The 20,425-nt window shown below is 35.1% G+C and overlaps 1 protein-coding gene across 1 annotated transcript in view; it reads left to right on the plus strand.

Moving 5' to 3' along the window:
• IRAG2 (inositol 1,4,5-triphosphate receptor associated 2) overlaps positions 1 to 20,425 on the plus strand; it is a 126,493-nt gene that overhangs the window by 98,527 nt on the left and 7,541 nt on the right. The window contains 6 exon segments of the mRNA XM_055318836.1: positions 2,608 to 2,678; positions 6,334 to 6,391; positions 7,908 to 7,971; positions 8,057 to 8,084; positions 8,350 to 8,490; positions 13,218 to 13,352. Coding sequence (XP_055174811.1) covers positions 2,608 to 2,678; positions 6,334 to 6,391; positions 7,908 to 7,971; positions 8,057 to 8,084; positions 8,350 to 8,490; positions 13,218 to 13,352 — 497 coding nt within the window.

Here is a 20,425-nt window from a genome sequence, read left to right on the forward strand (position 1 = left end):
GGTAATTGTAGTCTTCATATACTATAATGTTGCCATTTTCCCCCAGTTCTATTGATAGAACAAAAATTATAATATATTTTGATAGGACTTAAGTATTTCCTCACGGCAAAGATTGACTGGAGACAACTGGGTCTTAACTGTGGCACAGATGTAGAATCACCTGCTTAGGAAATTCTCAGAATCTTGGGGTGCCTCAGTTGTTTAAGTGTCTGACTCCTGATTTTGCTCAGGTGGTGATCTCAGGGTCATAAAATCAAGCCCTGCACTGGGCTCCACTCTGAGCATTGAGCCTGTTTAAAATTCTCTCTCTCCTTTCTCCCTCTCCCTTGCCTTTCTGCCACTCTACACTCACATCCGTGTGCACACTTTCTCTTAAAAAAAAAAAATTCTCAGAATCCTAATTAGAATCTGGCTGAAAGGTTGGGCAAATTTGTGATGGTCCACTAAGGAGGCGGGAAAATTAACTAGATAATACGTTGCATCCTTTTTTTAACTACTTGAGTCTGAAAACAAAGTAGTTATTCTCAACCATTCACATTGAGACATCACTACAGTTGACACTTATGGGAAGCACATAGGTTCCCATTCCCACCCCCACCCCCCCAAAAAATAATTCTATTGTTTGATCTTGACAGTTCAGTTGAGATATAGATGCTAAACTAAAGGGAGTTGTAAAATTGTAGAAAAGGAATCCATTCTTTATGAATGGAAGAATATCTTCATATTTCAGCTTAAGCTGAAAAAGAAATTTTAATTAGAACTACACCAAGATACCATTTTTAACCAGTCATGTAGACAAAGATGCAAAAATTTGATTACACTCTGTTGGATAGATTATAGAGGAAAAAGCAAATCTCATACATTTCTGTAGGGAATGTAAATTATTGGAATTAATAGGAAGGGGAATTTGCTAATATCTACCAAAATGTTAAGTGTACATATCCTGTGATAAAAAAAAATCTGTTTTCTGGAATTTATCCTATAGATCTAAATACTCAAATGACTTGTAGAAGTTTCTATATTTCAGTTTTGTCTATAAGAACAAAATACTGGAGATAAGTTAATTATCAAAAGAAACCTAGTTAGTATATATTGGCATCTCCACATAATAGAATGCTAACATCCATCCATAAAATGTATATAAGGAAACTTTCTTAGAAAGATATCGAAGAGTGATGCCTGGATGGTTCAGCGGTGAGGTGTCTGCCTTTGGCTCAGGGTGTGATCCCAGATTCCCCAGGATTGAGTCCCACATTGGGCTCCTTGCATGGAGCCTGCTTCTGCTCCCTCTGCCTGTGTCTCTGCCTCTCTTTCTGTATCTCACATGAATAAATAAATAAAATCTTTTACAAAAAAGATATCGAAGAATTACTGTCTCTTAAAAACAAACAAACAAAAAAAAAACCCCAAGGGGCACCTAGGTGGCTTAGTCAGTTAAATGTCTGCCTTCAGCTCAGGTCATGATCCCAAGGTCCTGGGATCAAGTCCAGCATCAGGCTCCCTGCTCACTAGGGAATCTGCTTCTCCCTCTTCCTCTGCCTCTTCCCTGGCTTGTTCTCTCTTATTCTCTCCTTCTCTCTCAAATAAATAAATAAAATCTTTTAAAAAACCCAAATATAGAACATGTATTGCATGTAAAATTTTGTGGGAAAATAAAAATGATAGAAAGAAGTTTTAGGTATGCATAAAGTATCTCTGAAAGGCTAACCAAAAATTAAGTAACATCGTCTATGGAGAGGGGAAGTAGGTTTCTTGTAGGCATGGATGGGAGGGAAAATTCTTATTGTAAAACGTCTTACACTTTAAAATTTATGGACCTTATGAATCTATTATCTGTCTTAAAAGTTAATGAAAAATTAAAATATTCATCAGGAAAAGACACTTTATTTCTGAAGGAAATGGTTACCATTTTGTTATTATTTCCATATAAATTTTGAAAGTATAATACACTCTTTATTTTGTTTTCCTAAAAAGAAACAAAACCTATTTATAGTTGCTGACCTTTGTGCTTGCACTGAACTAAATTCAAGACAATGGATCATGTAAAGAGGAAAATCATTATCAAGTACATTACAGTACAAATACACAAAAATAAAGGGAAATTACAAAGAGGAATGGCATAAATTAAAAGTGCTTTGTTTCTTAGTTTGATGACCTTTTTTTTTTTTTAGAAAGATACCATGTTTTATGAGGATATCACACTTGGTTATTAGTCTTACATCTGTAATTTTAAAAAAAACCTGTTTGTCAAGCTGATTGTTCATCCTTCCTTCATTCAGTTTCTATAAGTATACTAGTAATATGTTTGATTTTTAAAAAGCAGTAACAGCCTTTAAAAAGATTTTTAAAATAATTATTTGAAGGCCATTTACACGGTTATTCATTTCTATTAAAAAATCTTATATGGCTAGCTTCCTTGGGAACCTTAACTGTTCTAATCCTATTTTTAATCAGTGGACACATTTAAAGTTTTTTAATATATAATTTGTCTCACATGTTAAGGTCTTTGCCACTTACTAGTCTGCTCATATTGCACCCTCACTATTTCTTCCTCTTTTACTTGTTACTGTTCAGGCAACTATTTAGTGTGTTCCCATTTTCTCATAGGCAAAAGTCCAGTTCCTGAGAATATTGCATTCCAAGGCTCTGTGAGTGAGGACAAAACCATGTTAAACCTGGTAAGGAAATATGCATATTTTAACAGTAAGAATAATGATATATTACAATGGTAGAACTGACCCTTTAAGTTTGCAAAATACTCTTAAAAGCACTATCTCATCCTGTCAAAATATTATGAAGTTAATAGAATTTAATTGTCCCAGTGTTTTATAGATGAGAAAGTTGGTGCCAAAGAGTCCTTGTGACTTGTCCAAGGTCACACAATAGAGTCAAAGCTAAAACCTCCTGACTCACATTGTTTTTTCTTTTTCTTTTTTTAAAATATTTTATTTATTTATCTATGAGAGACACAGAGAGAGAGACAGAGACACAGGCAGAGGGAGAAGCAGTCTCTCTGTGGGGAGCCCGATATGGGACTCAATCCCAGGACCCCAGGATCATGACCTGAGCCGAAGGCAGATGCTCAACCACTAAGCCACCCAGATGTCTCTCCACATTGTTTTTTCATTTATCCCTTCATTCATTTATTTATCAAAGGTCTACTGGAAATATCTATCAATAGAGGACTTCTAAGTAAATAAATGCATTAATAAATAAGATTAAATAAGACAGTAATATTTACCTTAAAGATATGTTCTAATTAAGAGAACATGTTGTAATTAAAGAAAGAAACAGGGATCCCTGGGTGGCACAGCGGTTTGGTGCCTGCCTTTGGCCCAGGGCGCGATCCTGGAGACCCGGGATCGAATCCCACGTCGGGCTCCCGGTGCATGGAGCCTGCTTCTCCCTCTGCCTGTGTCTCTGCCTCTCTCTCTCTCTGTGTGTGACTATCATAAATAAATAAATAAGAAAAAAAATAAAGCTTTAAAGAAAGAAACATACAATTACTTAGGAATATATAGCTACTCAGTGTGGTTAGTGATATAAAAGAAAAATGTTTAGGATAAGAGGCCAGGTGTCATAAAGGAAGTACTTTGTGAATGGTATCAAATGCTATCCAGGCACCTGGAAAACTGCTATAAAACATTATTTTTTTTTTAATTTTTATTTATGATAGTCACACAGAGAGAGAAGGAGAGGCAGAGACACAGGCAGAGGGAGAAGCAGGCTCCATGCACCGCGAGCCTGACGTGGGATTCGATCCCGGGTCTCCAGGATCGCGCCCTGGGCCAAAGGCAGGCGCCAAACCGCTGTGCCACCCAGGGATCCCCTAAAACATTATTTAAATTTTTATAGGGACACCTGGGTGGCTCAGTGGTTGAGCGTCTGCCTTCAGCTCAGGTCGTGATCCCAGGATAGAGTCCCACATCAGGCTTCACCACAGGGAGCCTACTTCTCCCTCTACCTATGTCTCTGCCTTTCTCTCTGTGTCTCTCATGAGTAAATAAATAAAATCTTTTTTAATAAAATGTTTATAGAAAAAGTTAAGTTCCTTTCCTTAAAGAGAAGGTTCATTGTTACTAATATGAATTTATAATTATTGAGGAGAAACTTGTAGACTATGGATCCAATTCCATGGATCCATAGTCTACAAGTTTCTTCAAGGGTCTTATTTATGTATTAATGTCTCTTTCTATTATATGTATAGAGGTGTGTGTGTGTGTGTGTGTATTGTTGTTTTCCCCTCAGTATATAAACATTGCTTTAATTAGACCCATATGGTTTGAAGAAACAGAAACTCATGAAAGCTAACTCAAGTTAATAGATGGTTGTGGCATAGATACATTTGTGGCAATAGGGTAGATAAAAATGTTATAATATTGTAGTCTGAAGGGAGTGAATGATTGGGTATGTGATTTGGGATCATCCTTTGTAGTGTAAAGTATATATAGAGTATAATGTTGACTAGCAAGCATGCCAAAAGTGGTTACCCCTTCTAAAAAATAGAGAAATATTTGAGTCCTCTAATCTTTCATGGTAGTCTTCTGAGAAAAAGAATTTTTTCTCATCATAAAACAAGATAGAAATAAACTTTAAAATAATGGATTAGAAAATGGAGAGATGCAGATGGAGTACTGGTTAGGATGCTATTGTAACAATTTGGACAAGAGATGAAGATAGTAGGAATTTAGTGTGGATGGAGAAGAAAAGAGTAATTTGGGAGAGATTTAAGGGACAGAATTTATAGTACATGGTGACCAATTACCAGGGTAGGGGCTGGGGATGCATGGGAAAATATAAATATTTAGGCTTATGGCTTATCCTACAGACTGAATAGAATATCACGAGAATAGGGAGGAAGTAAGAAGAGTAGAATTTGGGGGATGGGTGGGTAAAATAAGATTAGTTTAAGTCAAATTTCAGTTTGATGTGAGACCCCAGTATTCTGAAAGATTATATAGATAGCTATATACCTATATTCATAAACTCATTCCTAGGACTTTTAGGAGCAGACACACATTTTTGAGTTACCAGCGAATAAAAACAAGTACGTGGGTGCAAAGGACTCTGGCAGGCAGGAAGAGAGTACTAACAATAATGGACTCTAGATGATTCCATCATCTGACAAAAGAAGGCAATGGTAGAGGAAATTCAGAAGGAGCTACTGTAGCAATAGGAGGACATCAGGAAATGAAGATCAAGGAAAGAAAAATCTTAAAGGAGGAGAGGATTATAGATTATTTTAGATGCTACAGTGAAGTCAAGTAAGATAAAGAGTGAATATTTTCCATTGAATTTGGTGATAGAGAGTTCCCTGATAACTGGGGAGGGAGGTTTTCTTGGAGTGTTGCCTATAGGGACAGATAAAAGCTGAAAAACTGGAAATAGCAACCCATGGACAATTCTTCCCAGAAGAAGCATGATCATAAAGGATAGGATTGGAAGAAGATGGTGTATCTGGAAGAGGTCAGGGTGTTGAGGGAGGATTCAGAAAACTTAAGAATATTTGGGTGTTGATAAGAATGATCCAATGCTTTACCTCTATTATTGCATTTGTTATTTTTTATCAAAATCTTAGCTTCAATTTTCTAAAAGTTACATGACATGTTATCACTGGCTCTACCAAGGAATTTTGTCTTAGACTTTTTTTCATGGAAAGCTTCTAAGAATGTTGAATAATTATCACCATAAAAATTATTTTATACCTATAGCTTTCTCATTAGCTTTCCCCAGGTAGTATAGTACAACCCTCGTATGGTCTTTCTCAAAGTATCGATATATCTGTAGGATATTTGGTCAGTGACCTTTAAATGTATTTATATGGAGTAAAAGCCTAACATAATACAGTCCTAGCTGCAGTTTTTGCTACAAGTTCTCCAAGAGTCCATCTAGAAGGCTACGTGTGATAGTCCTAGATGATGCCTACCTCTTTATCCATCTAATCCTACCATTTTATGAAGCGCCAGCATGTTTCTTGTCTGTAGAGACTTCTTATGCTTCTCTAGCCATGATGTCTCTCCCCTCCCTTTGTAGAGCACTTATTTATTCATATCTCATTTATTTGGCAGTCAATGCTAGTTTGCCTCATGGTAACCTGTGTCACATTTGCAGCTGTTCATATGCTTCTGTCTTTTGTAGCTCATCTAGATTGGAAACTCCCTTAGAGCCAGTCCTGTTTTCTTCTTAACCCCTAGCTTAGATCTTTGAATACCACAATGTTTTTGATAGAGTAGGTTTAGAGAGGACAGGAAGTTGGGAAGTTGGGAAATGATTGGTTATGAAGGATTTCCATTCTATTTACAGCAAAAAAAAAAAATCTCTTTATGATTTTAGGAAGCCAAAGAGGAACCAGGAACAATAGATGAGCATAGAAAAGAATGTGCTGCAGGAGGTAAGGAATGTTCTCTCCCAACCCCCATGCAAACTTTTATTCCTGCTAATATTTTTATGGGTGAAATCTTTCTGAGTAAAAATATGGTGTCTATAATTTTTCATCTCTAGGTAAAATCCAGCCAATAAAACTGATTTCTTGATTCAATTTGTGTCATTTATGAAAAGCCACATTTATGTTGCATTAACCATTAAGCCCCAAAGGACTTGTGATAACTACTACACTATTGTGATCAAAGAACCATGCCAATATTGGTAGTCAATTCTAAGCTCTGCTTTGAGATCTTTTTTATTATCCCATCCCAAAGTAAATAAGACAGTATTTAAAGAATATATGCTAATATGCTTCCCTCCCAATTTCACCTCCATTAGGATGGAATAATGGGTAGAGTTGAGGCCTTGAGGTCACACAGACTATTGGGTTACTCTCTGACTAGCTATGACTTCAGAAGGTTATTAAACCTGAGTGTCAACTTCATCTGCAAAATGGAAATGATGAGTCAAAAAAATTAACCTTTACAAGAATATATCATATGCTAAGTTCTAGACTAAATTCCTTAAATATATAGTTTCATTTAGTTCACCCAAATATCTATGTGGGATAGGTAAGTTGCAGCTCAATTTCCTAGCCTGTACAGTACCTACCACAGGTTTGCTCTGAGGATTGAATAAATTAGGTATAAAGCAGTTAGAAAATTGCTTGGCAAAGTTCTCTAAAAGCTACTATAGAAGAATAGTATCATCCTTATTTTGTAGATGGTTTGATGATGTTTTGACTTGTTCAAGGTCACAAAGCTATAAGGATCAAAGATGAGACTTAAACCAGGTTTTTTTCAAATCTAATACCCTTAATAAACTAATATATTGTCTTCTTTATGAAGTTACCACGAAGAGTATCATTAAGATGTGTAAAGAGCCCTGTTTTGGGGCTGGCATATAGTAAACTTGTGACAAGTGGTTGATACAATGCTTATTGTTGCTGATTATTATTATTATTATTATTCTATACTCTTCCTCCTCTTACTACTACTACCACTACTACAATGTCTGCTGCTGATGATGATCTTAAACCATTGATCTGAAGGATTAGGGTACTAGGAAGGTATGCATTTAACCATGGAATCAAGTCAAATAAACATTCAAATGCAAAGAGAATAATTGGACTGTTCCTGGAGTCTGAGATATCTTCAGGCTTCAGACTATTCACATACTGATGTGTGAGCCAATGATTTTTTTTTTCATTTAAATTCATTTTACCAACTTAGAGTATAACACACAGTGCTCATTATCACATCGTGTGCCCTCCTTAATGCTGTTGCCAGGAGCCAATGATTTTAATGACATTGTGGTCCCAATAGCATAGCATAACATCATCTTATATTGAAGCAAATGCATTATTAACTGGCTATTATTTCAGACATTCTTCAGTGAAATGCCTTTGTGTAGTAGAGATTTGATTGAATGTGCCTTCAGCTGGGAACCTTTGTACCTACTACTATTTTATTACCTTTTAATAGACACTGCTGTTTCCTCTGTTCCTGTAACCACTGTGAAATCAGTTAACTTTAGACAAAGTGACAAGTAAGTTGTTCTTCACATGGCATGCTCACAGCTTTTGCTTTTCTATTGAATTGTGTTTGAATAAATTCTTTGTCTTACCCTACAGCACTTCTGCTAATGAGAAGGAGGTGGAGGTGAGTTTTTTCCCTTTAAGTTAGAAAAAAAAGTTTTTCTGATTCCCTTGTCTATAATCACTTCATACTTTTACATAAGCTGTCATACGTTTGGTGTTTGGTGTCTGGCTGGCTTGGCAGTGATTAAGTGCAGGTAAAGCCAATGCATGCTAGCATTATGTTTGCTGGGAGGGAAAAGAAACAGATCAGCATAATCTGGTATTAAACTGAAATATTTCACTATGTCCAATTTTTTCCCTTCACCCTCACATTATTTTGACAACAGGCCGAATTTCTCAGATTATCTTTGGGATTTAAGTGTGACTGGTTCACCTTGGAGAAAAGAGTGAGGCTTGAAGAAAGATCACGAGACTTGGCTGAAGAAAATCTGAAAAAAGAAATAACTAACTGTTTAAAGCTGTTAGAGGTGAGAATCTTAACATTTGGGAACTACACATTTGAAGATCATACTGTTAATAATGTTTTCAAAATTAGATACAAGTTTACTTTTATGACTAAACCAACACCAGGTACCAAGCCCTGCCTGACTCAAATGTAAATTAATAGGAAACAAATATTCAGGATCAGGCTAAACTAAAAGATTTACTAATAAAACAAATGCCTTTTAAAGTCATTGTGAGTCACCTGCCTTCCCTCTAGACGTTTGCATAGGTTTCAGGCAGAAGAGTCATCATACAGGAAACTGAGCAATAGGAGATAATATCTAATTCTAAGTTTCAAAGAAAAGAATCAAAATTCTAGTTCCGTTTAATTAACTGAAAAAAGAAAATGGTGATTAATTTTAGTCTTGTCAGATGATGGGCAAGCCAAGCCCTCTCTAGGTACATAAGTAACAACTATGATTTTTCCATTTTGTGAAATCACCATAAATATAGAGATTGGCTGGAAAATTAAGAGGGTTATTTTTGGATAAAGAAAATAAAAACTGAGGAACCATATTCTTTTTTATTGTAATAAAAAACACGTAACACCAAAGTTACCATATTAACCATCTTAAGTGTAAGTTAGTTCACTAGTGTTAAGTATGTTCACATTGTTGTAAAACAGATCTCCAGAACTTTTCCATCTTGCATTCTGAAGCTCTATGCCCATTAAACAACTCCCCTCTTCCCCACCTCTCAGCTCCTGCTAACCAGTTTACTTTCTATTTCTATGAATTTGACTACTTCTGATACCTCATATAAGTAAAATCGTACAGTGTTTGTCTTCTTGTGACTGGCTCATTTCACTTAGCGTAATATTTTCAAGCTTCATCCATGTTGTAGCATGTGGCAGGATTCCGTTTTAAAGCTGAATAAAATATTTCATTGTAATATATCCTGCATTTCATTTATCCATTTATCAGTGGATGTTTGGATTGCTTCCATCTCTTGGCTATTGTGAGTGATTGCTGCTATGAACATGAGTGTGTGTCTCTTTGAGACCCTGCCTTTAATTCTTTTAGAAAGTTTTTTTTAAGTTTCTGAGGAACTGTCACATTGTTTTGTGTGGCAATTGTACCATTTTACAATCCTACTAACAGTGCACCAGGGTGCGAATTTCTCCACATCTTGTCCAATATGTACATTTTTTTCCTGCTTTTTTGATATTAGTGATACTAATGGGTATAAGGTAGTATCTCATTGTGGTTTGCTTTGCATTTCTCTGATGATTTGTATTGTTGAGCATCTTTTCATGTTTATCATCATGTATACCACCTCCGTATATCATCTCTGGAAAAATGTTTATTCAAGCCCTTTGCCAATTTTGTAATAAGATATTTATCTTTTCTCTTATTCCATAGGTTGCCTTTCCATTTTGTTGATTATGTTCTTTGATTCACAAAAGTGTTTAAGCTTGATGTAGTGGTATTTGTCTATTTTTGGTTTTGTTGCCTGTGCTTTTGGTGTCATATCCAAGAAATTATTGCCAAATCTAATGTCATGAATATTTCTTCCTATGTTTTCTTCTGAAATTACATAGTTTGGATCTTACACTTAGATCTTTAATCCAGTTTGAGTTGATTTTTGAATGTAGTGTAAGATAAGAGTCTACTTTCACTTTTTTGTATATGGATATTAGATATGGACATGGATATGGATATGGATATTGTTGGTTTGCAAGATCCTCAGGAGTTTCCCAGATGTAATCTGAAATTGGCCCTCATCTTCAAAGGCAGGGAGAAACTGAAGAAAGAGGCAGGTCACTTCAGGTTGGTAGATGGCAGATTTAATAAGCAAAGGAATTTACATATGAGGCTTGTCTTGGTTGGCTGCAAGATGAGTAGATCTTTGTACCCACCCACCAAAACTATGAAGTTTATATAGAGGTCTTAACTGAGTTATGTATATCATCCAAGTCATCTCAACACCAACCACATCATTATCTCAAGGCTGTATTACAGCTTTGTAATAAGTTTTGAAATCAAGAAGTGTCAGTTCTCCAACTTTGTTCTTTTTCAAATTGTTTTAGCTATTTGGGGTCCTTTGAAACCCCATGGTGAATTTCAGGATGAATTTTTCTATTTATGAAACAAAACATGCCACTGAGATTTTGATAGGGATTGCATTGAATCTGTAGATAGATTTGAGTAGAATGGACATCTTAAGAAAAATCAAGTCTTCTAATCCATGAACACAGGGTGCCTTTCTTTCCTTTTATGTCTTTAATTTCCTTCAGCACTGTTTATAGATTTTAGAATACAGGTCTTTCAGTTCCTTTGTTAGGATTATTCCTGAGTATTTTATTCTTTTTGATTGTATTATAAGTGGAATTTTTTTTATTGTTGTTCATTTATTTACCCAGAAAAATTTTTTCTTCCAAATTTTCATTTAAATTCTAGTTACTTAACATATAGTATAATGTTGGTTTCAAGAGTAGAATTTTGTGATTTATTACTAAGTGATATATTACACTTAGTGCTTTTATAGCAAGTGCCCTCTTTAATACCCATTACTCATTTAGCCCATCCCCCCACTTATCTCCAAAACCCTCAGTTTGTTCTTTATCATTAAGAGTCTTAAAAAAAAATATTCTTATGATTTGGGATGCTTGGGTGGCTCAGCGGTTGAGCCTTTGACTCAGGGCGTGATCTGGGGTCGCAGGATCGAGTCCCACATCAGGGAGCCTGCTTCTCCCTCTGCCTACATCTCTGCCTCTCTCTCTGTGTCTCTCATGAATAAATTAAATCTTAAAATAAATAGTCTTATGATTTGCCTCCATGTCTTTCCTTTTCTTTTTTTCCCTTTTCACATGTTCATCTGTTTTGTTTCTTAAATATCACGTATGTGTGAAATCATTTGATATTTGTCTTATCTGAATGGCGTATTTTGCTTACACTTTCTAGTTCTATTGATGTTGTTTAACTGGCAAGATTTCACCCTTTTTATGGCCAAATAATATTCTTTATACCACATCTTCTTTATCCATTTGTCAATCATTGGACACTTGGGCTGCCTCCATAGTTTGGCTACTGTAAATAATGCTACAATAAACATAAGGGTGCATATATCCCTTTGAATTAGTGTTTTTGTATTTTTAGGGTAAATACCCAGTAGTGCAATTATTAGACTGTAAGGTAGTTCTATTTTTAATTATTTGAGGAACCTCCACACATTTTGCACAGTGGCTGCATCACTAACAGTACACAAAGGTTCCTTTTTCTCCACAACCTTGCCAACACTTGTTATTTTAGAAAGATTGGTTTTAATTCTTCTTCAGATGTTTGGTAGAATTCTCCAGGTGAACCATTCATATGGTTCCATATGGTTTTGGACTTTTCTTTGTAGGGAAATTTTTGATATCTGCTTTCCTCTCCTTACTAGTTATTGGCCTATTCAAAATTTCTATTTCTTCATGATCCAGTTTTGATAAACCATATTTTATTTGGCTAACAACTAACATATTTTCTTCCTTTCCCAACTGAATATGGTTACTTAACTCCAATAGGAAACTGTGTGTCTGACAGTGATCACTCTAGTTGGTTAGTAACTCTTCAGCTGCAACTCATATATATCTGTCTGTTTCAGAAGTGGCTGACATTTATTGAGCATCTAGAGTGTGACAAATAATTTGCATCTACTATCATTCATGTCCAGTATTCCGGGAAAGGAATTCCTGTAATTGTCTCCATCTGGCAGATGAGGGAAGAACAAATCAGAAATGACTTAGTATTTTTAGATTTAGAATTCAACATAGAGTCAATGATGCTTTATAATTTTATTTACACAACTTTTCCTTTTTTAAAAAATATTTAGTTATTTATTTGAGAGAAAGAGAAACCATGGGGGCAGGGGAGGGGGGGACAGAGGAAGAGGGAGAGTCTTAAGTAGACTCTGCTCTGAGTGTGGAGCCCAACATGGGGTTCAATCTCATGACCCTGAGATCATGATCTGAGCTAAAACCAAGAGTCGGACATTTAACTGACTGTGCCACACAGGTGCCCCTACTTTTCCTTTTTAAAATAATATACAAAATTTATAGTATTTTAGATTTGGGCAAGTCTTAGAAAATTGCTCATGGTCACATAGCTGATAAGCAGTGGCTTGTTTGCTTCCCAAACTGCTGTCCCCTTAATTCTGTCTCCACCCTAGTGAGATGGATGGTTCTCCATTAGGACAGCCATCATCTTGGATCAAGGGCACCAATTTAAAAGAAATATTCAAAGGCAGTGAAGACATACCCATCTAGCTAGCTCAATAATGCTTTGCCATCAATGGAAGAGCGAGTAGTCAGAGCCATATCTAAATCTAGTATGTTTTCACCACTTTAATTAAAAGTTCAAACCATGCTCCTCATATAATACATTCGACTCATTCATAAGCATAATTTCTTTATCATTACCAATTAAGTATATCCCAATCTGTTAATTGTGGAAAGTGATGTAAAAGTTCAAGAGGAAATGGCAAATTCAGGAAGGAAGGAAGAGATTGATACTAGATATAAAAGGTTTTGTGAACATCTGCATAGGTCTGCTTAATAGCCAACAAAGAAATTAATATTTCAATATCATTATTCATTATCGGTATTTGCTGATCCTTTTCACTTTATACAAAGATAAATGAGATGTCATCTACATTAACAATATAGTCATTGTTAGAATCACTTGCTGAATACTTGTATTGGATATATTTTAATACTTTGCTTTCTGTACAGTCTTTAACACCACTTTGTGAAGATGACAACCATGCCCAGGAAATTGTTAAGAAGCTGGAGAAGAGTATAACATTCCTTAGTCAGTGCACTGCACGAGTGGCCAGTAGGGCTGAGATGCTGGGAGCCATTAATCAGGTAATCTGTTTCTATTTCTTTAGCTAACTGGAATTATTAAAAAGATTTTATTTTCCCTGAGATTATGGATTATATTTCTTTTTTTTCTATGGATTACTAAGAAAAAGTTTTAAAAACGATTTCTGTATTGTATAGGACACTATGTGTTTAATATAGAGAAAATGGAATCTGTAAATAAAAATGTAAAAAAAAAAACCTCTCATAATAGCATTAGTCAGTGACAATCATCCAAATAATCTTTTCCATATATCAGTTTCATACTTTCTCCTTTCTCTTCAAATCATCATCATGTCCTTTCCCATCTTCTCTGTCAAATAATGACTGCTTCCTGCCTCAGTGAGAACATTGAGTCATTCAGAAGGGAACTGCCACAAATTCCAAACCTAGTAACATCTGAACCCTCATGCTTTTTCCTTCTTCAAATTACAAATTTGAAGTACAAGTTATAAGTTGTCTCTAATTCTATCTAAGGCTAACCATCTCACCAATATACCAGAACCCATTCCTCCTAATTTACTCAGAATCTGGGGCTCATATTCTCCTTACTTTCCTCCATCTTCAATTTTCCCCATTACATCGAACCATTCCCATGAGTACACAAATATGATGTTTTTGAGATTGGAAAAATAACATAAACACAAGCAAAATCATCTTTGACCCTTTCTCCTCTACCACCCTTTTTCTCTGCTCCCATTTATAGCAAATTTCCTCAGCATAATTGTACTCACTGTCTCCAATTTCTCTCCTCTCATTCACTCTGAAATCTACTCTAATTGGCCTTAACATACTCATTTTCCTTAGTTGATCTGCTATGTTAATCATGGTTGAGCTCTTCCTCCTCCTGGAAATACTTTCCTCCCTTGACATCCAAGTACCACATTCTCCTGTTTTTTTTTTTTCTCAACATTATGGGTCATGCCTGTCCAGGCTCCTATATGGATGGGTCCCACTGTTCTCCCTAGCTTCATAATATCCATGGGCTGTACGGCACTACCCTTGTACATGTGATGTTCATCTTCCTTCAATCCCCATATCACCCAGTGTTGTCAGCTGATGACTCCCAAATTCACATGCTTATCCTAAACCTTTGCTTTGAGTTTCAAACTAGGATATACTACTATGGATGCAGCATTTCACTTGGATGTTTGACAAACTCAAACAATACATACAAAAATGAACTGCTTAAAGTATCTCCAAAACCTTTTCCACACATAATCTTATCTTAGTCAAAGTTGATCAGATTGGAAATCATTAGGAATAATTCTCAAAATTTTTCTCTCACAATTCACCTCTAATCCTACAGAAGATCATAATTACTCTACCATCAGAATAAATCCTGTTTACTCCACCATGAGAATTCAGCTGCTTATTTTCTTCTCCTCTGCTATCACCTTGATCGAAGCTACCATTCTATTTTTGCAAATTAATACAATGTCTTCCTAAATGGTTGCCTTGTTTCCATTCAAACCCTCTACTCTCTGCAACATAGTCCATTCTCCATAAAACAGCCAGAATAATCCTTCTAAAATTTAAGGCGATCATATTTCTTTTGGGTTCAAAGTCCTCCAGTAGCTCCTCACTTTTTTTCAGAATAAAACCCAAAGTCCTTATGATGGCTTAAAAAGATCTACATGATTCTCCTACCCTCTCACCTTTTGAAATTTATTTCTTATTATTATCTTCCTGAATTATTGCATTCCAGCCATACTGATCTCTGTTCTGTTCATGAAACATAGGAGTAAACGTGTAGTTAGTTCAGAATGTGTTTAAATTTAAATGACCATCAACTTAACATAGACTTCTATGTACTTAGGATGTTATGTATAAATTTCATGGTAACCACAAACCAAAAACCTATAATAGATACACAAAAAATAAAGGAATCCAAGCATAACACTAAGGAAAGTCATCAATCACAAGGGAAGAGAGCAAGAGAAGAAAGGAAGAGAGAACTACCAAACAACCAGAAAACAGTTAACAAAATGGCAATAAGTACATATGTAGCAATAATTGCTTTAAATGCAAATGGTCTAAATGCTTAGCAAAAGACATGGGATGACTGACTGAATAAAAAAATAATACCCATCTACATGTCACCTACAAAAGACTCATTTCAGAGCTAAAGACATGTACAGACTGAAAGTGAAGGGATGGAAAGGAATATTTCATGAAAATGGAAATGAAAAAAGCTGGAATAGCAATATTATTATTAAATCAGACTTTTTTTCAGACAAAATAGACTTTTAAATAGAGACTGTAACAAGAGACAAAGAAAGGTATTACATAATGATAATGGGATCAATCCAACAAGAGGATATGAAATTGTAAATATCTATGTACCCAACATAGAAGCACCCAAATACTTAAAGCAAAAATTAACAGACATAAAGGGAGAAATTAACAATAATATAATAATAGTAAGGCACTTTATTTTTTATTTATTTATTTATTTATTTTAGTAAGGCACTTTAATACCCCACTTACATCAACAGATAGATCATCCAGTCAGAAAATCAATAAGAAAACCATGGCTTTGGGATCCCTGGGTGGCGCAGCAGTTTAGCTCCTGCCTTTGGCCCAGGGCGTGATCCTGGAGACCCGGGATCGAATCCCATGTCAGGCTCCCGGTGCATGGAGCCTGCTTCTCCCTCTGCCTGTGTCTCTGCCTCTCTCTCTCTCTGTGACTATCATAAATAAAAATAAAAATTAAAAAAAAAAAGAAAACCATGGCTTTGAATGAGACATTAGACAGATGGACTTAACAGACATATATTAGAACATTCCATCCAAAACTGGAAGAATGCACATTATTTTCAAGTGCACATGGATCATTCTCCACATTGTATCACGTTAGGCCAAAAAACAAATCTCAATAAATTTAATAAGACTGAAATTGTATCAAGCATGTTTTCTGATCACAACAGTGTGAAACCAAAAATCAATTACAGGAAAAAAGTTGAAAAAATACAAACAGCGACATGCTCAGTGGTGGAGTGTCTGCCTTTGGCTCAGGGCATGATCCTGGAGTTCTGGGATCGAGTGCCACATCAGGCTCTGCTTCTCCCTCTGCCTATGTCTCTGCCTCTCTTTCTGTGTTTCTCATGAATAAATAAGTAAATCTTAAAAAAAAATACACTTGAAGGCTAACCAACATGCTACTAACTAATCAACAGGCCAACAAAGAAATCAAAGAGGACTTTATAAAGACATGTAAAAATGAAAATACAATGATGTAAAATCTTTGGGATGTAGAAAAAGCAGGTCTAAGAGGGAATTTTAGAGTTTATACAGGCCTACCTCAAGAACCAAGAAAAATCTCAATCTAATCTTATACCTAAAGGACCTAGGAAAAGAACAAAGTCCAAGGTTAGTAGAAGGGAGAAAACAATAAAGATCAAAACAGAAATAAATGAAATAGAGACCAAAAAAAAAAAAATCAATGAGACCAAGAGATGTTTCTTTTAAAGATAAGGAGAATTGATAAGTTTCAGCCAGACTCATTAAGAAAAAAAAGAGGCTCAAAATCCAGGAACAGAAGAAATGACAACTGACATCACAAGAATACAAAGGATAAGAGACTATATAAAATATTATATACCAACAAATTGGACCACATAGGAGAAATAGATAAATTCTTCGAAACATGCAATCTTCCAAAACTGAATCAGGAAGACCTAGAAAATCTGAACAGAAAGATGTAATGAAATTGAATCAGCGAAGTAATGAAATTGAATCAGCGAAGTAATGAAATTGAATCAGCAAAGGAAACAACAAATGTAAAAGGTAACCTTTTGAACAGAAAAATATATTTGCAAATGACGTATCTGACAAAGGGTTAGTATCAAAAATTTATAAAGAACCTATCAAACTCAATACCCCCAAAACAAATAATCCAGGTAAGAAATGGACAGAAGACATAAATAGGCATTTTTCCAAAGAAGACATCCAGATGGTTAACAGACAAAAGATGCTCAACATCACTCATCATCAGGGAAATAAAAATCAAAACTACAATGAGATACCACCTCACACCTCTCAAAATGGCTAAAATTAATAATAACACAGGAAACAACAAATGTAAGGGAGGATGTGGAGAAAGGGGAACCTTTTATAGTGTTGGTGGTAATGCAAACTGATGCAGCCACTCTGGAAAACAGTGTGGAGCTACCTCAAAAAGTTAAAAACAGAACTACTCTATGCCCCAGCAACTGCACTACTAGGTATTTACCCAAAGGATACAAAAATACAGATTCAAAGTGTTATGTGCAACTTGATGTTTATAGCAGCATTATCAACAATAGCCAAATTGTGGAAAAGCCTAAGTGTCCATGGACTGATGAATGGGTAAAGAAGATGTGGTATACATACACAATAGAATATTACTCAGCCAGCAAAAAAATCAGATCTTGCCATTTACAATGGAGTGGATGGAACTAGAGTGTTATTATGCTAGCAAAATAAGTCAGAAAAAAATACCATATAATTTCACTCATATATGGAATTTAAGAGACAAAACAGATAAACACAGGGGAAAGAAAAAAAAAAGAGGACGGCAAACCATAAAGGAGACTCTTAACTATGGAGAAAAAACTGAGGGTTGCTGGAGGGGCAGGGGTGGAGGACAGAGTAAATGAGTGATGAGTATTAAAGAGGGCACTTGTGATAAGCACTGGGTGTTGTGTATAAGTGATGAGTCACTAAATTCTACTGAAACTATAACATATAGTGTAAAATATTACACTATATGTTGAACTAAAATTTAAATAAAAACTTGAAAGTTTAGGAGTAGATGGCTCCACAGGTAAATCCTTACCAGATATTTAAAGAAGAAGTAGTACCTATTTTCCTCAAATTATTCAAAAAAATAGAAGAAGGAAAGTTTCCAAATTCATTCTATGAGGCCAGCATTACCCTAATACCAAAACCAAAGACACTGCACAAAAGGAAATCTATAGACCAATATCCCTGATGACTATAACTGCAGAAATCCTCAACAAAATATTAACAAACCAAATCCCATAGTATATTAAAAGGATCATTCCTCACGATCAAGTGGGATTTTCTCCAGGTGTGCAAGAATGGTTCAATATTTGCAAATCATTCAACGTGATATGTCACATTAACAAAATGAAGGTTAAAAACCACATGATCATTTCAGCGGCAGGAAAAGCATCTGACAAAATTCAATATCCAGTCATGATTAAAAGCTCTCAGCAAAGTGGATTTAGATATACCTCAACATAATAAAGGCAATATATGAAAAAGCTAACATTGAGTATGGTGAAAAGCTAAAAGATTTTCCTCTAAGATCAGGAATGAGGATCTCTACTGTCACTATTTTTATTCGACATAGAACTGAAAGTCCTAGCCACACCAATCAGACAAGAAAAAGACCTAAAAGGCATCCAGATTGGTAATGAGGAAGAAGTGTCACTATTTGCAGATAACATGATACTATATATAGAAAACCCTAAAATAAAGACTCCACCAAAAAAAAACTTTTGGAGCTAAAAAATGAATTCAGTAAAGCTGTAGTATACATAATCAAGATACAGAAATTGCTTGTGTTTCTATACACTACTAATGAAGTAGCAGAAAGAGAAATTGAGAAAACAGTCCCATTTATAATTGCACCAAAAGTAATAAAATACCTAGGAATAAATTTAACCAAGGAGGTGATAGACCTCTACTCTAAAGACTACAAAACACTGATGAAAGAAATTGAAGATGACACTAATAGAAAGACAGTCCATATTCATGGACTGAAAGAATTGGTATTAAAATATCCACACTCAAAAAATAAATAAATAATAAAATATCCACACTCCCCAAAACAATCTACAGAATTAATGCAATTTCGCTTAAAATACCGCCAACATTTTTCACAGAACTAGAATAAATTATCCTGAGATTGATATGGAGCCACAAAAGACCCTGAATGGACAAAGCAATCTTGAGAAAGAAGAACAAAGTTGGAGATATCATACTCCCAGATTTCAAGATATACTACAAAGCTGTAGTAATTAAAAGAGCATGGTACTGGCACAAAGATAGACACATACATCAATGGAATAGGACAGAAAACCCAGGAATAAACCCACATGTATATATAGTCAAATAATCTACAACAAAGGAGTCAAGAATATATAAAAGGGTAAAAATTTCCAGTTATAAAATGCCCTGTAGTCAAGGGATGAAAAGTACAGCATAGGAATGCAGTCAATAATATTATTATAATGTTGTATAGTGACAGATGGTAACTACATTTATTATGATGGTGAGCATAGCATAATGTATAGAATTGTCAAATCATTGTATTGTACACTTGAAACTAATAAAGTGTATGTCAACTATAATTTTTTTTAAAAATCCTGAGAAACTTTTTGAGATGTTATAGAACTAAAAATGTTTTCATTTTTATGCTTAATATAGATAGTCTAGCTAGGTGAAAGATTCTAGTTTAGAGATTATTTTCTTTAGAATCTTTCTTTCACTTTTTTCATTTCCTTCTTACCTTCTGGTGTTGCTGTCAAAGTTTGATGCCATTCTGACCCATGAGCTTTCGTTTATACCTTTTCTTACTTTCCATATTTTAAGACATCCTCTTATCCCTACTGTCCTCTCTTGGTGTGGATTTATTTTCATTCACTGCGGTAAGCTCCTAATGGATATAAGTTGGCAAGTTATGTTCTTGAATTCTTAGAGATCATTTTTGAATTATTTCCTTTTCCACATTTTGTGGAATTTTTCTATGCTTCGAGTTCCTGTTCTTTGCCTTTTGGATCTCCTGAACAGATCCTTTTTCATCTATTTTCTACCTTTGAGGTTTTTTTTGCTCTAGTTTCAGGGAGATTTTCTCAACATTACCTTGAAACTTTTTTATTGATTTATGTTTTGTCATATTTTTAATTCCTAGACTCTTTATTCTCAGCATGTAGCTTTTTATCTTGTTCTTATTTCATGGATGCAACATTTATTCTTAACTCTCTGAGGATATTACTAGTTTCCTTGAAGCTTTCCTGTAGTTGACCTCTTCCAGCTTGCTCTTTTTCTGTGATTTTCCTCTTTCATGG

The sequence above is a fragment of the Nyctereutes procyonoides genome, unplaced genomic scaffold, assembly GCF_905146905.1.
Source record: "Nyctereutes procyonoides isolate TBG_1078 unplaced genomic scaffold, NYPRO_anot_genome, whole genome shotgun sequence".
Taxonomy (NCBI): domain Eukaryota; kingdom Metazoa; phylum Chordata; class Mammalia; order Carnivora; family Canidae; genus Nyctereutes; species Nyctereutes procyonoides.